General features: G+C 38.0%; 3 protein-coding genes, 1 long non-coding RNA gene and 1 pseudogene across 7 annotated transcripts in view; 3 read left to right on the top strand and 2 right to left on the bottom strand.

The window, feature by feature from the left end:
• LOC145975295 (glucose dehydrogenase [FAD, quinone]) overlaps positions 1–18,164 on the bottom strand; it is a 73,881-nt gene that overhangs the window by 22,435 nt on the left and 33,282 nt on the right. The window contains exon 1 of one of the 3 annotated variants that reach the window (XM_083105664.1): positions 15–455. The exons of the other annotated variants lie outside the window; for them this stretch is intronic. The gene's annotated coding sequence lies outside the window, so the exon portion shown is untranslated. Of the gene's footprint in view, positions 1–14; positions 456–18,164 lie in introns of those variants that run through there. 3 annotated transcript variants of the gene reach the window in all.
• On the top strand, positions 1,078–3,070 carry LOC145975365 (uncharacterized). Its single transcript, XR_014439954.1, has 4 exons — positions 1,078–1,231; positions 1,426–1,596; positions 1,774–1,928; positions 2,348–3,070. It is a non-coding gene; the product is annotated as an uncharacterized LOC145975365 (long non-coding RNA).
• LOC145974920 (uncharacterized) lies at positions 4,487–8,498 on the bottom strand. 2 transcript variants are annotated; one of them, XM_083105013.1, is made up of 3 exons: positions 6,224–8,498; positions 5,019–6,125; positions 4,487–4,915 (listed from the first exon to the last, which is right to left on the bottom strand). In XM_083105013.1, exon 1 carries the CDS (start codon positions 6,890–6,892, stop codon positions 6,248–6,250), a length of 645 nt encoding a protein of 214 aa, XP_082961139.1. In that variant the 5' UTR covers positions 6,893–8,498; the 3' UTR covers positions 4,487–4,915; positions 5,019–6,125; positions 6,224–6,247. The 2 variants fall into 2 exon arrangements, with proteins under 2 accessions (XP_082961139.1, XP_082961129.1); XM_083105003.1 differs by having other exon boundaries at positions 5,019–8,498.
• LOC145977636 (uncharacterized) lies at positions 7,651–10,323 on the top strand (annotated as a pseudogene).
• Positions 12,141–13,060, top strand: LOC145974035 (uncharacterized). Its single transcript, XM_083103775.1, has one exon. The coding sequence runs from the start codon at positions 12,155–12,157 to the stop codon at positions 12,935–12,937; it is 783 nt and encodes a 260-aa protein (XP_082959901.1). The 5' UTR covers positions 12,141–12,154; the 3' UTR covers positions 12,938–13,060.

The raw sequence follows: 18,164 nt of genomic DNA on the forward strand, positions 1-18,164 counted from the left end.
TAAAATGTCAGCACCTTACGATAGCGTAGCAGACGACATTGCGAGGACGTAATCCGTGCGATCCTGCGAGCGCAGCGCTTAGCGATGGCGCTGATATACCCAGTAAGCAAAATGTTAGCAGGTTGGCAGCAGATTGGCAGCAAATTCGATCAAAATCCCACACCAGAACCATAGCCATCTGTGTCCGCATTAAGCTTTTGTTTTGGTGACAGAGTCTGTAAAACATAACCTGTCAACAAACTGTCGGCAGAAACCGAGCAGGATCTGCGCGATGCAATTTGATGTTAGATTGCCAGCAGAAATCGAGCAGAATCTGCGCATGCAACCTGATGGCAAATTGACAGCAGAAACTGCACAAGATTTGCGCTTACTTTTATTAATATTATATAAATGCAACAAAATTGATTATTACAAGTGCTAAATAAGAATATTATCGGCAAGTTAATTACAATTTTCTTCTAAAATGACATATATGTCATATGTTATATCGTAATATATGTTAATGTAATATATGTTATATCGTAGTTATATCTCATATATAGCGAAGGACTAATTAAATTACATTAAATTAATAATAAAGTAAATGATAAAAGTAAATGTAACTTGTAAAACTGGAGATGTAATTTATTTAGAATTAAATTCTTGCTTTATGCCTCAAATAGGCAGTACATGAATAAATTGTAAGCTCCAGTCGAGTATAAAGATAAAAATAGCATCATCCTTTAATCTGTTTGACTGACGACCTCCGTACTTATGTAACACCCGCGAGAAAACACGCATACATCCACATTCACTCTCATTACACTTGATATAGCGCTATTACCCACACAGCACATGATATCGTACGAATATTCTATATTCATTCTGTGAATGTACGTACTGTACGTAATATACTGAGAACATCTCTATAATATCTTGTGTAGTATATTATTTTTCGTATATTCACAGGATATTATCAGAACATCTTGTGTAGTATATTATTTTTCGTATATTCTCGTATATTCTCAGAATGTACTTTTAATATCTCTTATAGTATATTATTTTTCGTATATTCTCATAATATACTATTAAATTACGTGCATTTTTACTTATGACCGGATATGTATGCCATTTTGGATACGTAATTTCCGCTATTGCCGTCATTTGTCTTTTCCTTCTTCTTCTTCACTGACCACGTGCAAGTGCTATGTGCAATCTGGTGCAATTATATTACGATTGTGATTAATCGCAGGTAATCCTTTTTATTTTCAAATAAATTAAATGTAAAAAGGGTATTTTATAAAAGCTATTCAATGATTTATTAATACTTCATAATTATAAACACACAAATTAACCTCATTAATGCAAATTATAACCTCACAATCGAATATTATAATGTATCAAAAATATGTATTTTTATGTGAAATTCTTATTATTATGTTACAGCATTTGCACAAAAAAGGATGTCATTATCAATTGTCGTATATTATATCAATTATCATTTTGTGATCTCTGCAGAATCTTTCTAAAGAAAAAGTATCTCCGCATACACACATATATATATATAGATGGGATATGTAAAAAATAAAAGTAAAACTCTGGATTCGCAAAAATCAAGTGAGTTTTATAACATATTTTAATTATATAGTGTGCGATTAAGTAAGAGCTAAGTTATTACTGCAATTAATTTTTAAAATGATTTTAAAAGTTAATTGCAGTAACAACATAGAGCTTATTAAATATATGTTAGATATTAAATGTATTCTTATGTGAAATTATTATTATATGTTACAGCGTTTGCACAAAAAGAACATTATTATCAACTTCGTGATCTAATACTTTCTGGGAAATAAGAAAAATTATATACATATATATACGTGGGATATTTACAATATATATTTAAAACAAGGAAATATAAACTGCGGACTCAACAAATCACAACAAATCAAGTAAGATTTAATGATATTTTTTAGTGTAAGTAAACTAGCTGTTATTGCAATTACTTGTAAAACGATTTAAAATTACTAAAGTCTTATTTAAATTCACTACTACACTAAATTATTTTATATTTTACAAAAATGTTTACGTATCAAATATATAATTATGTATATATAATTTAACTGGAAAGTACTAATTAATGCTAATGTTAGAGGCAAAATGAATTTAAAAATAACTAAAATTTATTTATTAAATTACTTAGAAATGTTCCAATTGTTTTATATGTTTATAGTTTTAAACGCTCATCTGTATACATATATTGTAGAAATGAGGTCGAAATTTTTTTTTCAATATTTAACTTGAAATTTTAAAAAAATTAAAGAAATTTTATTTATCAATAATTCATAAACAATTTTAAAAACTTTTCCAGGTGCAGTAAGAAAATTGCACATCAATGCTACAGACGAACAGATTTCAGCTCCAATAAAAATATGGTTGGCTCATGCCAAAGAGCGTATGCAGAGACAAACATTGAATAGTGAAAAGGACTAAAATAGTACTTCGTTGAATTTTTCTTCAGTCTTTTCTTGAATCTTTATAATTTATAATTTGTTTTGAGTTATTGTTGACAACGTTTATAATTACGGTGATTATCCGTCCTTTATTTTAAGTAGCTATTCTTTAGATTTATTCATTTTTCAAAACTCACACACAATTTTGTCCTAAGTTTTCTTTTGTTTTATCAGTACTAAAATTTTTTTAGTGAATGTTATAATGTATGTAAACTCTTTTATATTCATTAAGAAGAATTCTATGAAAATCTCGCCGGTGGGTGCTGGGACTGTCAATTTTTAAATGACAGAGTCCGCACCGACGAGATTTTTAGAGTTTAAATATATATATAATATAGCTAAACATATAAACTATAAAAATGTCATGTTTATGTAAATGTTTAATAGTATGTGTTAAAGTGTTTCATATATATAAAGTATATTATAAATATATAAAAGAATAAAATTTTATAATAAATAATAATAAGTAAAATGTTTATATAAAAAAATATAAAAGTGCAATTATATGTTCAAATAATATATGTGCAATTATAACATATATTTAAGAAATTTGAATAAAAAGATTTTATATGTGAACAAAATGTTAATATTTTACACCAATAATCCATTTATAGTATAAATATAAATGGATTATATATATATGTACCGTAAACACTCGAAATCTGTTTTTCCGTATACTTAGTAGTCAAAATTTGCATATTTTTACTAGTAAGTATATGAAAAAACGGATATGGGGTGTTTACGGTAACATATATCATTTATATTTATATATAAAATATAGAAAATATAAGTTAATCTATAGAATGTCTTGAGTATATTATTAGTACATTATTAGTACATATATGTATATACCAATGTCATACTCAAGACATTCTATAGATATACTTATTATATACTAAAAGATATTTTCAGTATGTACTGAGAAGCAGGAAAAATCGGACATAGTAGCATTCTTAGTACATACTCAGTATATCGCAGTATGTATTTCGAATGTTCCTAGAACATACGCAATATACTTTTGTGATATTCTCAGAACATTCTCGGAATTTACATGTGCTGTGTGGGTAATTATAAAATTATATTATAAAATTATATATTATAAAATTATATTATAAAATTATATTATAAAATTATATTATAAAATTAACTTATAAAAATAAATTATATTATTACCTTTTATGTTTGAATTTAATCAATTGCTTTTATGAATAAATTTAAAACCTCCCGCGTAAAAGGGATTAAATTCCTTTACTGAAAAGGGGATCACCGAACGAACATTCGAAACAGAGTAATAGCGACTCAAAGAGAGTCGTTTATCTGTTTTTGGGCCTTAAAGTTTGTTCGACTCGAATCATTCACCTTTTATGACTTCGGAAAAATATTATTGTTACGCCCATCCTTCTTTGTGTTTGGACGTAACAAATTGTTCGAAACACTTTTCAAAACCATTTCGACCTGAAACGACTATGGATGAAGATTATCCACAATATCGTCGAAGAAATAATGGATTGCTGTATGAAAGACCTAGACGATATGTTGTTGATAATGAATATGTTGTTTCATTTAATCCAACACCCTTACTTTTATTTAATAATCATATTAATGTATTGAAATAGTTTTGAGTATACGATTTGCAAAATATTTGTATAAATATATATATATAAGGATTATGATGCTACATCTGTAATTATTGGAGAAAATATAGATAAAACAATAATACATAATAAAATTCAAATTTATATTGAAGCTCGATATGAGTAGAGAGTCTAGGCCGGTTCTAACAGGTCCTCTCAGGGGGGGGTGAGGCGCGAGGGGATCTCAGCGGCGCGGGGGAATGACGTCACGCAGGATGGAGGGCGTTTTCGGTGGCGCGGGGGAATGACGTCACGCGGGACGGAGGGGATTTCGTCGGCGCGGGGGCTGCGGGGCGGGGCGGGGCGGGGGACGCGTTGGATGTTTTATGACAAGTATAAACAATCATAAACCGATGTCCGGTTGATAAACAGCGGTATTTGATGAGGATTGGATATTAGGGCCAGAATTATTTTCCATATTTTTTCTAGGAAGAATTGCAACGTATCAGCGCCGATGTTCGGCTGCTTTGTACCCTTGCCGCGCGTGTGAGAGAGAACGATAATATCGCGTGCAAAAGAGAGAGAACGATAGCGAGACTTATAATTAGCGCAAAGAATGGGAAAAGGGTAGTGCAAGGGAGAGGTGCGTAAATAATTATACATTTTTCTTTTTGAAATATAAATTTATTTAAAAAATGTGTATGAGTATTACAAATTTTGTGTGTGTGTGTGTGTGTGTACTTAATATTAAAATTATATAAAATTTAAAAATTAATAAAATATAGAAATAAAAAAAATGATGAATATAAAATAATGCGGACGGTGCGCCGGGCTGTAAGGGGGAGGCAGCTCCTGAAACAGGAAAAACGCTACATTAATTTTATCTTAATTAAAAATAAAAAAACTAATTTAATCTTAATAATTAATAACAAAAATTTTAAAAAGAAATATGTACCTTAGCTCCCTGGAGCTGCAAAGCGCTGCCAGTATTCCTGTAACCGTCTTCTTTCTTCCTCTTCTATTCTTTGCCATTGCTGTATTCTTTCCTCTTCATATCTCATAATCGATAGCTCACATATTTCATCAAATAGGGACTCCATCCCGAAGAGCAGCCGCAGGTTAAAGATGTCAAGATATTTCCATCCATTTACATCGTTACTTGACGACTTTCCGGGGTGTCACCCCATTCCTCCGCGAGATCATGTCGCGTGTTCCACCGCTCCGCCCGCACGCTGCGTCGATGCTCGATATTCATAAAACCAGGAATTTCGACATCATCGAGGAACTAAAAAATAATATATTAAAAATACACATACACATACGCACAATTTTTTTTTCACAAAAACACTACCTACCTTCCAGACGAATGCCACTTTTAATATTACAAAAAATAAGAGGTCTATCGTTTTGGAAGAGGAAACTCCTCTTCCAAAACGAATAATTAATAATACAATCCATTTTATGCAGCGTAAGAAATAATCGCACACACGGAAAAAGAAATACCACGGTAAAACTCGCTGACGCTCTCCTCTCGGACAATACACGACTCAGATTGAAATCGATTGTTACTCTCTGCTGTAGGAATTATAAAGGTCTCAAAACTCGAAGGGTTACACTAGTGTACGAATATTTTTTACACCCACTGTATATATTAACCATTAGTGATCCTTTCATGGTCTTTTTCTACGCTCGGTATAAACAATATGAACAGTATTCCTATGAAGAGAAATGGATCTTGGAACCTTCTTTTTTTTTATGTTTTCTGTTTATGATATCGATGTTCGACTGCTTTATGCCCTTGCCGCGCGTGTGAGAGAGAACGATAAGAGTGCGAAAAGAACGCGTACGAGAGAGAACGATAGCGAGACTTATAATTAATGCGAGAGCACGCAAAGGATTGGAGCGCAAGGGAAAGGCGTGTAAATAATTGCAATTTTTTTTTGTTACAATTAAAAATATATAATTTATTTAAATGTGTGAGTTTAATAAATAAAGTATACAATATAAAAGAAAAATAATAATATATAAAATAGGCTGTCGGGCTATGTTGGGGAAGCCGTTTCTGAAAACAGAAGAAAACATATGCATTTCATTAGTTTAAATTATTTAATAATTTATTTTAAGATACTTTTGATATATAATAAATTAAAAGATACTTACAATGTTATCCATGACTTATCTATTTTAATTTGTGCAAATAGGGCACATGTTGCAGGGCAATATTTGATTCAAACATTTTTTGCACTCTTTGCATGACATATTATCCATATAGACACAAGCTATGGTTCTATGTTCTCGAACAGAACTAGTTTCTTCAAACTGATACGATAGTCTAAGAAAGCATTCGGTACAATATTTCGATCCATTTTCCATATAGTAATATGAAATGCAACATATCTTTGTTGCTTCGTTTAATGTTATTATTTCAGGTATGCTTAAATTTCGCTGTTTCTTTTGTAACAGTTCATCATGAATATCGTCACTATTGTCACTATCGTAATCACTGTCCTTCTCCAAAGGTTCTATTTCTATATCAGACCCATCATCTTCCATCTCTCTCTTCTCTCTCTCCTCTCTCTCTATCTCCATTCTCTCCGCCACAACTGGATCCATCCAATAATCGTAATCATCATCCGTATCGTCGTCGATGATAATTACGTTTTCTTCAGCCACCGTATCATTGTCGATGATAATTACGTTTTCTTCAGCCACCGTATCATCGTCGATGATAATTACGTTTTCTTCAGCCACCGTATCATCGTCGATGATAATTACGTTTTCTTCAGCCACCGTATCATCGTCGATGATAATTACGTTTTCTTCAGCCATTGCACAAGACCACCGAAACACAGAAGAGCAACGAAAGAAATGACACTCTAGTGCAGCAGACTCCTCTTCATTATATATATTTTTAACATAAACAATATAAACACCAGTATTCCTTTGAAGAGGATTGGATCTTAGGATCCCTCCTTTTTTTTTTTTGCCGATGTTCGACTGCTTTGTACCTTCGCTTCCCACATTCAAAAGATGAGAAAGGATTAGACGAAATATATAAGGAGGAGGATTGAAACATATCAAATCATAGTACGGAGGCGCGGGATAGGGGACGCTTGGGGACTTGTTGGATGTTTTTTTTTATCGCAAGTATAAACAATCATAAACCGATGTCCGGCTGGTAAACAGCGGTATTTGAAGAGGATTGGATATTAGGGCCGACCCAGAATTATTTTCCATATTTTTTCTAGGAAGAATTGCAACATATCAGCGCCGATATTCGGCTGGTTTGTGCCCTTGCCGCGCGTGTGAGAGAGAACGAATTCTTTCTGAGATGTAAATAAATGATTATTATGATACACCATACTTATTTATTTTACACAAAGATAAAAACAGGTTTAGACGAAATACAGGGAGGATTGAAGCGCATCAAGTCACAATACGTGATTTGAACGCGCATCGACACATCGGTTGTCAGAGTATAGCGATGTTCTGTTAGAAAGATTTTTGCACGATTATGCAATGTATGTGTGCAAGTGCTCCATAGAAAACTGTGTGTTAAAAGTGTGAAAAAAAGACAGGAAAAAAAAATGGAAAACATCGAACAGACTGAACGCGACCTGGTGGAGCGATCCAACCAAATTGCCACCTTGGGCGAATATTTTGTATGGCTACAACGATGCAACGAGCACATCGAGTCACTGGAAGAGCAAAGTCGGATCAAACGACCACGATTATCGATCGGGAATCGACAATCGCTGAATTGCTTGGATCGCGCGACTCGAAGGTGCAAAGACTCGATTGCAGAGACAGTTTATGCCCAGTGGTGGTAATTACAGTGGCGACAATAACGCGGATGCCGGATGTAGCGCGCATCAAAATGAACTTGTGTGGCGCGAGATTAATACGGCGTTTGACAATCGTGTATTGACTGGTGCGATGATAAACTATAATCACATCGAACCTCGCCAATTTCTCGAGGACGCCAAAGACATTGTGATAGAACATGTGAAGAACATTATGAAGAAATATACTTTATCACATCCGAAATTTCATCAGAAAAATATAATTTTAATCATTAACACCTTAATTAATAATGGCTACCCTCTAAAGTTTATATTTGACACAATTAACCAGAGACTCTCTTATTTATCCATTTTCCATAAATCTAATAATACCAAAAATAATTTAGAGATTGTTAACAATTCTACCATTGACTTGCATGGTGAGAGTGAGCCTGTTTCGTATTTTACGGTCCCTTATTTGCCGCGTTTAACAAGTAAACTGGGTAACATTCTGGGAGATGCGAACACAAGGCTATCTTACTTCAGCCTCAACAAACTGGATTCGATTGTTAAAGCACATAAGGACACCATCCCTAAACAATCTAATACGAATTTAATATATAAGATTGATTGCGAAGATTGTGATGCATCGTACGTCGGACAGACTGGTAGAAAATTAATTACAAGAGTTAATGAACACAGAAAAAACATAAATAGCAATACCAGTAGACGTTCAGTTATCACAGAACATAGGTTAAATTATAATCATGATTTCAAATGGAATGACGTAAAAATTTTAGATAAAGAAACTTGTTACAACAAAAGACTAATTTCTGAAATGTTTTTCATCAAAAGACAAAGAAACAGCTTGAACCTACAGACAGACACCGAATGCTTACCGGTTATTTATAACGATTTGATAAATAAACTACTAAAAATTTGAAAGTCATACATAGAAACAAATGAATATATTGTAACATCCTATACTTCGTCACTAAATGTTCGACCGTTGTTGTGACAACAGATTATACGCAGATTGAATTTTAAGCATAACGACATAATTTTCAACTTTCACTCAGGACTATGTAAGGTATTTAATTGTGACATTATTACATTCAAAATTATTTCTATCAAACGGAAATTATTTTATACAGTTTAATTAGTACTTTAGGTGACACGCATTAAATTATTTCAACATATTTAAAATTCATATATACATTGATAATCTTGACACAATTATTTCACATTCGAGAGTTCCTAATAGTTGATTTTTACTATGAATTCCTCATCTACTAGATTTTAACGAGAATGCATTACATAACCTGAGTGAACTTCAACATCATGGATCTAACATCGATACGTTATATTTGTAGTCGTCCTATATCATCAACTAGTGATGTACCACCTAATGGCTACAACACCTTCGATTGTTTCACACAGATTGAGGAAATTTCACTAATCTTTAAGTACCTGCTCCATATAACCTTATTGCGAATCGTTCGCCTTTAATTTAACTTAAATTTAACAATATTATTGCACTGAAGATGGCTTGAAAACAAGCCGAAACGTCCGCACTTGATATCATCATTTTTTATTTTCATATTTATATTTTTAATTAATTTATTATTTTATATATACGTGTCATGTATTTACCGTTATAGCTTTATTAATTTCTAGATTAATTGATGTAGTTATCGATGATTAATATATAATTTGTTCGTGATGATTTGTTCTATTACTAAGCTCTTAATGCCTTTACTCGAATTTCCATTTATTATGAAGAAACACAATTGTGTAAAAGTGAACACCATATTCAACGGCGAGTTCGTGGCCGGAGATAAACGCGCTAACAAAAGTATTAATACGAGAAACTGTGAACTCTTTTGCACGTCCGATTTACGCGAGTGGTATGAACGGCGCGTTATCGAACCCACCCTAGCATCGCTGGAAGAGTTTCAAGAACGCGATAGCGGATGGGCATTGTCGCGAATATTAAATTTGACAGTTAATGTAAACAAATATAATCCTATGCGCGCGGGATGTCATATAAAATTGTCGCGGGAGATTATGATGAAGAGAGCGGTGATTAACGTACAATCAAAAGACAATGCGTGTTTCGCATGAGTAGTGGTCGCCGCTCTATATCCCGCAGAAAGAAAGGCGGAACGGGAATCATCGTACCCGCATTACGCGACAGTGCTGAATCTCCGGGACATTGAGTTTCCAGTGACTGTCAATCAGATTAAAAAATTTGAACTTGTCAACGATATTTCGATCAACGTCTACAGCATCGAAAGCGAGAACATTGTTCCGCTACGACTGACGGAGCAGAAGCGGGATAAGCATGTCAACTTGTTGTACGTGGAAGACGGCAACAATGTCGGACATTTCGCATGGATCAAGAACTTATCCCGGCTCGTGAGCTCGCAATTGAGCAAAAAGGACCATAAGAAATATATCTGCGATCGGTATGTATAATTTAAATAATTATAAGTTATGTAACAAATTGTATATAAATCTTTAATTTTTTAAAAATTTTTATTTTCTTTTATAGATGCATGCATTACTTTGATTCGGACGACAAGTTGCAGTCGCATACTGTCGACTGTGGAAAGATGAACGACTGCGCTATCCGGTTACCGAGCGATAAGGACAAGTGGTTATCGTTCAACAATTACAACAGGAAAGAGCAGCTTCCATTCATCGTGTACGCCGACTTGGAATGCGTTCTGGCCAAGATGGAGGAAGAGAAGAATATGTGCCAGCACCATCAAGTATTTAGCATAGCATATTATATACATTGCTCGTACGACGACTCATTATCCGCATACCATTCGCGTCGCAGTACCGATTGTATAGCATGGTTCGTCGAGCAACTTAAAATGTTAGCATTTCGTGTAAAAAATATTTTAACTACTAATGTCCCTATGGTAGATTTAACATTCGAAGAGTGTGAAAAATTTAATAGCGCTACTCAATGTCATATATACGAAAAACACGCGTACGCGATCATTGCCATCTGACTGGACGGTACAGAGGTCCCGCGCATTCAAATTGTAATTTAAATTATAAAGAGTCTTTCTGTATTCCGATAGTGTTTCATAATTTATCCGGTTATGATTCGCATTTCATTATCGAGGAAATAGCCACAGCGTTCGAAGGGAGAGTCGAGTTACTTCCAATAACGAAAGAGAAATATATATCGTTTACCAAAAATATCGATCTTAAGGAAGAAAAACCAAAAAATCAAGTAAAATTACGCTTCATCGATTCATTCAAATTTCTTACGGCAAGTCTCGACAAATTAGCATCTTATCTAGATAAAGATAAACTCGATATTTTAAAATCAGAATTTCAAAATTTATCGAGTGAAAACTTCAATTTATTAACACGAAAAGGTGTGTTTCCATACGAATACATCGATTCCGTTGACAAGTTGCAAGATACATGTTTACCACCGCGCGAATCATTTTACAGTTCCTTAACCGGTGAAACTATATCCGAGAACGATTACGCGCACGCCGAGAACATCTGGACGCGATTCTCCATTCGAACGCTAGGCGAATATAGCGATTTATATCTTAAAATCGATGTCTTGTTATTACCCGATTTTTTTGAGAACTTTCGCGACAAATGTATCGAAAGTTACGGACTCGACCCCGCGTATTACTATACTCTCCCCGGATACACGTGGGACGCCATGTTGAAGCATACCAAGATTACGTTTGAATTGCTTACCGACATCGACATGGTCATGTTTATCGAACGCGGTATACGTGGTGGTCTGAGTCAGTGTTCCAACAAATACGCGCGTGCTAATAACAAGTACATGGAGTCATACGATCCATCCAAACCATCGTCGTACTTGATGTATTTCGATGTAAATAACTTGTATGGATGGGCAATGTGTCAATCGTTGCCTTACGCCGATTTTCGATGGGTCGACGACGTGTCAAGTTTTGACGTATCATCGATCGCGCTAGATTCGCCTACAGGCTATATCCTCGAAATTGATCTCGAGTATCCGCAACATCTTCACGATGCGCACACTGACCTACCGTTTTGCCCGACACGCGACAAACTACCTGACAAGCGAGAGCTCAAGCTGCTCGCAACATTATACGATAAGAAACGTTACGTGATACACTACCGCAACCTGCAGCAGTGTATGCGTCACGGTCTTCGCGTTACAAAAATACATAGAATTTTACAGTTTTCACAATCTTTCTGGCTTCGAAATTACATAGAACTCAATACACATTTTAGAACATTGGCTAAAAACGATTTTGAAAAAAATTTATACAAATTAATGAACAATGCGGTATTTGGCAAAACGATGGAAAATGTGCGCAATCGCGTTGATGTAAAATTACTAACGCACTGGGACGGGCGGTACGGTGCAGAGGCAATGATCGCTAAACCAAATTTCCACAGCAGAAGCGTCTTTTCGGAAAATTTAATAGCTGTGGAATTGCGAAATCTCGAGGTGAAATTCTACAAACCAATCTACGTGGGTATGTGCATACTCGACATATCCAAGACATGTTTGTATGAGTTTCATCATGAGTATATGACGCCAATGTATCGCGACAAATGTAAGGTCATGTACACCGATACCGATAGTCTCATATATCACATTGAGTGTGAAGACATGTACAAAAATATGAAGCGCGACGTCAGCAGATTCAACACTAGCGATTATGCTGCGAACAATGCGTACGATATACCGCTCGTAAATAAAAAGGTACCGGGTCTAATGAAGGATGAAAATAACGGTGCCATAATGACCGAATTTGCCGGGCTCAGAGCAAAAATGTACGCGTTACGAGTCGATGGTAAGAAAGACATGAAAAAGGTTAAAGGCGTCAAGAGCAACGTTGTCGCGAGAACGATAACGTTTGACGATTACACGCGGTGTTTGAACGAAGAAATTGAAATCACGCGTCAGCAGTCGTGTATACGATCGAAATTGCACCAAGTATACACAATCTGCGAGACAAAAATTGCTCTGAGTCCGTACGACGACAAGCGGTATATCGTACCCGAAACCACCGATACGCTACCGTGGGGGCATTATAAGATACCATTGTAAAATGTGTGTGTGTGAAAGAAATATTAATAAAGATTTTTGTATTTTTATATTTCATATATTTTTATGTAATGCATATCTCATACATCTTATATTAAAAATACATGTACTATCGCAAGGAATATTGATAAGGATTTTTATGTATATTTTTCATTTTTCAAATATTATATATGTTATACACATATATTTTTCCAGAAAATTAAAAATAAACACTGTATGAATTAAATCACATTGTCTTTATGTATCCAAGAATTGTGCGAATTGTCAAATTCCAACCATTTCACGTAAACCTCGTCACCCCTCCTACGCAGTACTTTCTCCACGAGATACACGTCCGGATAATTCGCGCGATGCAACTCGTGCTCGTAGAACGCTCCAGCGATAGGTTTTTTGCGATAATCCTCAAGTAGATAGAAACAGATCGGTTGTCCAATTTGGCGTGTAACCTTTCTCAAAAATTGTCTTGTACTTGCTAACGCGTACCGAGTCACCTACTTTGAATTTCGCCGGACCCGCGATATTTACACGGTTGTACACAGTAGCCAAGAGTCTTTCAGCGATCGCGGGGGTAACGTCGACGGGTCGCATACCGATCGTTCGATGCTTGCGCGCGTTGTAATCCGATACGAGTCGCGGCAACACGCTGATCCACTTGTAAGATCCGTTCAGCATAAACATCTTCCACATGTCGTTTTTTAGCGTGCGATTGAATCGCTCAACGATCGATGCCTTCAATACCGAATATATAGAATAGTGATTGATGTCATGTTTCCGCATGAGCCGTTGCACGTCAGCGTTATAAAATTCCTTCCCCATATCAGTCTGTAAGTTTTTCGGACATCTTTTGCTATCTCGAATTATCTCGGCGATAGCGTCAGCTGTCTCGCTTCCGCCTTTACTCTTGAGTGGTACGGCCCACGCGTGCTTGCTCAACGCATCGATGACTGTGAGTATGTAGTGGTAACCTCTGTTGAAACGAGAGTACGGACGCATCTCGACAATGTCAGCTTGCCACAGGTCATCGTATCCCCGCACTATGACATGACTTCGGGGAAAATTTTTTCTCGCCGGCGCGTGCCGGTTCGTTCACCAACTGCCGTTTCTCTAAACTATGTTGTTTCTTCGCTTCCTCGGTTATTCCCGATCGCCGATCCATCGTTGTTTCGATTCGTCGATCAAACGATGTGTGCCCCGAGTATCACCGTGCGTTTTATCATTCGTTGTCGCTCTTTAGCCGTTTCTGAGCCGTTCCTGCCCCGTTCGATAGCCGTTTCTGATCCGTTCGATAGCCGTTCGTTAGCTGTTCCTGCCCCGTTCGATAGCTGTTAGTTGCCGTTCGATAGCCGTTCCTGCCCCGTTCGTTGCCGTTCGATAGCTGTTAGTTGCCGTTCGATAGCCGTTCCTGCCCCGTTCGTTGCCGTTCGATAGCTGTTCGCAGCCGTTTGTTGCCGTAATTGACCCTGTTGGTAGTCGCTTCTAAGTAGTCCGTAGCCTCGTTCACAGTCGTTTCTGACCCGTTCGCAGCCTCGTTGGCAATCGTTTCTGACCCGTTCGTAGCCGTTTCAGAGTTGTATGCCGCCTCGTATGTAGCCGTTCCTGACGTGTTCATAGCCTTGTTCGCAGCCGTTCCTGAGGTGTTCATAGCCTCGTTCGCAGCTGTTCTTGAATTGTTCGTAGCCTCGTTCACAGCCGTTTCCTCTTCGATCACTGCCACTCATTGTAGTTCGATAACCCTTCGTTCGATAAGTCTTTGTAGATGTTCAATAATTGTACAATAGCCGCTCCTTAGCCGTTCGTAGCTGTTTCTGAATTAGTGTTAATCGCACGCTGAAGCTCGTTTATCGCAGTCTGCAAAGCTCGCACGTCCTTCTCGAACGCAGTCAGCTTCTCGTCTGATTCTTTCTGCTGATTCTTCAACGTTTTAACGCATTGTTCCACGTACAGTTTGTTGACTGCATCGGTATCAGCCTCAGGTTGCGCTACACGGCGAATCTTGCGCGACCTCGCGTCATAGTACGTAGCGACGCGACACAGAGCGTTTTGACGCAAGTAACTTGTCACCGATTTACCCCAATGATCGTTTGTTCTAATTGCTTCATTTCTCTGTTCGAATAATCCAAATTTGTTGATGGACATTTTTTTTCTCGATGCGAGTGACGTCGATCGACTGATCAGTTTCGTCGAGACACCGTTTAATTTATAATAAGGCCGACTTCGCGAAGTTTCTCTATAATCGACAGGATCTCGTTGTCGTGAGCGTTGTGGCCAGCTCGGCGCGAAGCGTCGAGCAATCGTAGACGATCCACTAGCTCGTTGGGATCGTCCCAGTGCACGTAATCGATCTTATTGTCGGTTAGCGTCATCGCGCGAGGCATGGATACTCCCATACCGCATTTTTTCTTTTTCGATTCGATCGACATCAACGGTGCAATTATGTGTTTATACTTGTATCCCCTGTTGCTCTTTAATTGACCTTGCGCATCATATTGGCGTTTATGCGCACTCGTCGCCATTAATATGCTCTTATATTTTTGCATATCGTCCTCAGTGTATATGTCATCATCGGGAATTCTCTTGAAGATCAACTCGTATAATCCAGGTGTACCAATGTACCTCACTTTGTCTATGATTATAGAGTCATCTGCGTCGATGTCGAATCGTTTGTTACCGAGCCATATTTCATTCTTGTCGAAATAGACACCGTACATGTGATCGATCTGGTTTTTTTCGTCGCCACTAAGGAAAGCGCTCATGTACTTTTGTGGCAGTGGTCTGAAGTACTCTCGTAACATTTTTTGACCTTCCAACGTTTGTAACATGTTTCGAACAGATAGTGATTCGAGCGGGTTGCCCATGGTTTCGAAAACATTTTCGATTGCGAGTGATTCGGGTATCGTGGGTTGTACGATTCTCGTTGTCGCGGACGGTGTGGAGGTTATCAGCGGTTCATCCAATGTATGCGGTGTCGATAAACGATTCGCCTTCAATCGTTGTCTCTTTTTCGATGTCGTATCCTCCTCCTCCTCCTCCTTCTCCTCTTCCTCCTTGTACCGCTTGATGGGTAACGTTTTAATTATAGCGTCAGCGTTACTCTCCGGTTTTTCACCGCGATTAAGCTAGAGTTGTCGACGATTTTTTGTAGTGGCTCGATAATAGGCCTAAAATGGGTCTTGACCGCGATATCGTCGTCGATCTTACCGGTCTTCAAAGCGCGATGTTTCTTGCGGATCGATTCGCTCGTTTTCTCAATCTCCCTCGCAATTTTTTCACGATCGCGAACATTATCGCTTTCAGCCATGTCATCGATAGAGTGTCGGCAGCGACTAATCGTTTTGTGGTATCGCGAACACGTTAAATCCTTTTCTGTATCGCCCGTTCGTAAATGAGCTGTCCTTATCTATCACTAGGAATCCATACTTTTGTTGCCAACAAGTACGACATAATTCATTGAAATCCTCGTACGACATGTCGGTATTTACGTGATCGTTGTACACATGTTTTAAGTTGGTACCGTCCTGTTTAAACAAGATCAGCAGGTTCGCGTTGTCGCGTATAAGATGTTTTGGTATTCTCGCGTACGTCTGACAGAGATAGAAGCAGTCGACGTTCGAGTGACGACCCATTGAGAAGTACTCTCTTATCGTATTTTGCTTGTCGCACGCCACGTCATCGAAGACGAAAATCGAGTTTGGACGTGCCTCGCTCGGTGGAATGACGTCACTGTTATTGGAGAACGTAAAATAGCCGATTTCATCGATCGATGTCAACAAATTCTCCAGATATCAATATTTCGGCTGTTGCAGCGACTTCGAGTACACGTACACGTTCTCGAAACGTACACCGTGCGGACTTTCCAGTAGACTTATCAGAACGTTGGTTTTACCACAATTCGAGGGACCGCAAACGATCGCGCGTATAGTAGTCGGTAGCATCGTACCGTGCCTGCGCGTCTCCGCGTTGTCCTCCATTGATCGTAATCTGTCGTCGCAATTCGTCACGCGTATCGTCAAAGGTTGTCGCACGAATCTCATTTTTTCAACACTACCGATTGGATCGAACACCTGCCTATTTATAGGTGAGCGAAATCACGAGTCGCTCAGTAGAGAAAAAATGTTCGTTCTGCTATCAAGTCCTTCCGACATTCGCGATTTGAGCGTCGAACAACTACAATTTGTGTCAAAAGCTGTTCTGTTGCGAATGTGCGGTGATCACGTCCATTACGTGTGGGACAAACTTCCGGAACACATAAAGGCGGATCCGGAGGTTCAGACGTATCGTCGCTGTTACGAACACTACAATCAGCCGTGGCAGGAAACGCACATCGACGGTCCGGCGCCGTTGATAAAGAATTGCAGCGAATGTCAACGAAAATAGGTAGAGGCCTATTAAATCACGCGATAAACACACTTCCGATCGAATTCCATATTCCCCATATCAGTTTTGCGGGCCAGGCACACGGTTGGAGAAGCGATTAGTCAGAGGCGATCGAGGTATAAATCCATTGGACGCGGCGTGTCGCGAACACGATATAGCATACTCTCGGAGCAACAATCTCACCGAGAGACACGCGGCGGATAAGATACTCGCCGAGAAAGCGCGGAATCGCATCGTTGCAAGAGATTCGATTCTCGGTGAGAGAGCCGCCGCCACAGCTGTCTGGACAGCGATGAAAGCCAAGACGAAGCTCGGTATGGGTCTGAAGACGACGAAGACGAAGAAAAGAACAGCGAAGAAACGGATACTTTCGGTAGCGAAATGCGGCGGTGTATTGCCGATTCTACCAATGTTGGGTACGCTCGGATCCCTGATCGGTGGAGCGGCTGGTGTAGCGAAGGCGGTGAACGACGGAAAAGCCGCGCAACGTCAGTTACAAGAGATGCTACGTCACAATCGCGCCATGGAAGGTCGCGGATTATATCTCGCTCCTTACAAATACGGACGAGAAGCCTCACCGAGAAAAAAAAAGAAACGTCAAAGAGACGCTAAAAATGCCGCAGGGCACAACTACCAACGTACAATTGCTGCAACTGGCAAAACGTATGCGCATTCCATATTTTAGAGGTGTTTTCATGCGCGACTCGTTACCGATCGGTGGTATATATCAAAACGAGAGCGGCATTGTAAATTTGGATAGCGTCGAAGGACCAGGTACTCATTGGGTAGCGTATGCAAAGAGGGGGAATCGCGCTATATATTTCGACAGTTTCGGCAATCTTCGACCACCGAATGA

Source organism: Camponotus vicinus, unplaced genomic scaffold (genome assembly GCF_025532165.1).
Source record: "Camponotus vicinus isolate PSW18456_S1 unplaced genomic scaffold, iyCamVici1.0 SCAF_1, whole genome shotgun sequence".
Lineage (NCBI taxonomy): Eukaryota > Metazoa > Arthropoda > Insecta > Hymenoptera > Formicidae > Camponotus > Camponotus vicinus.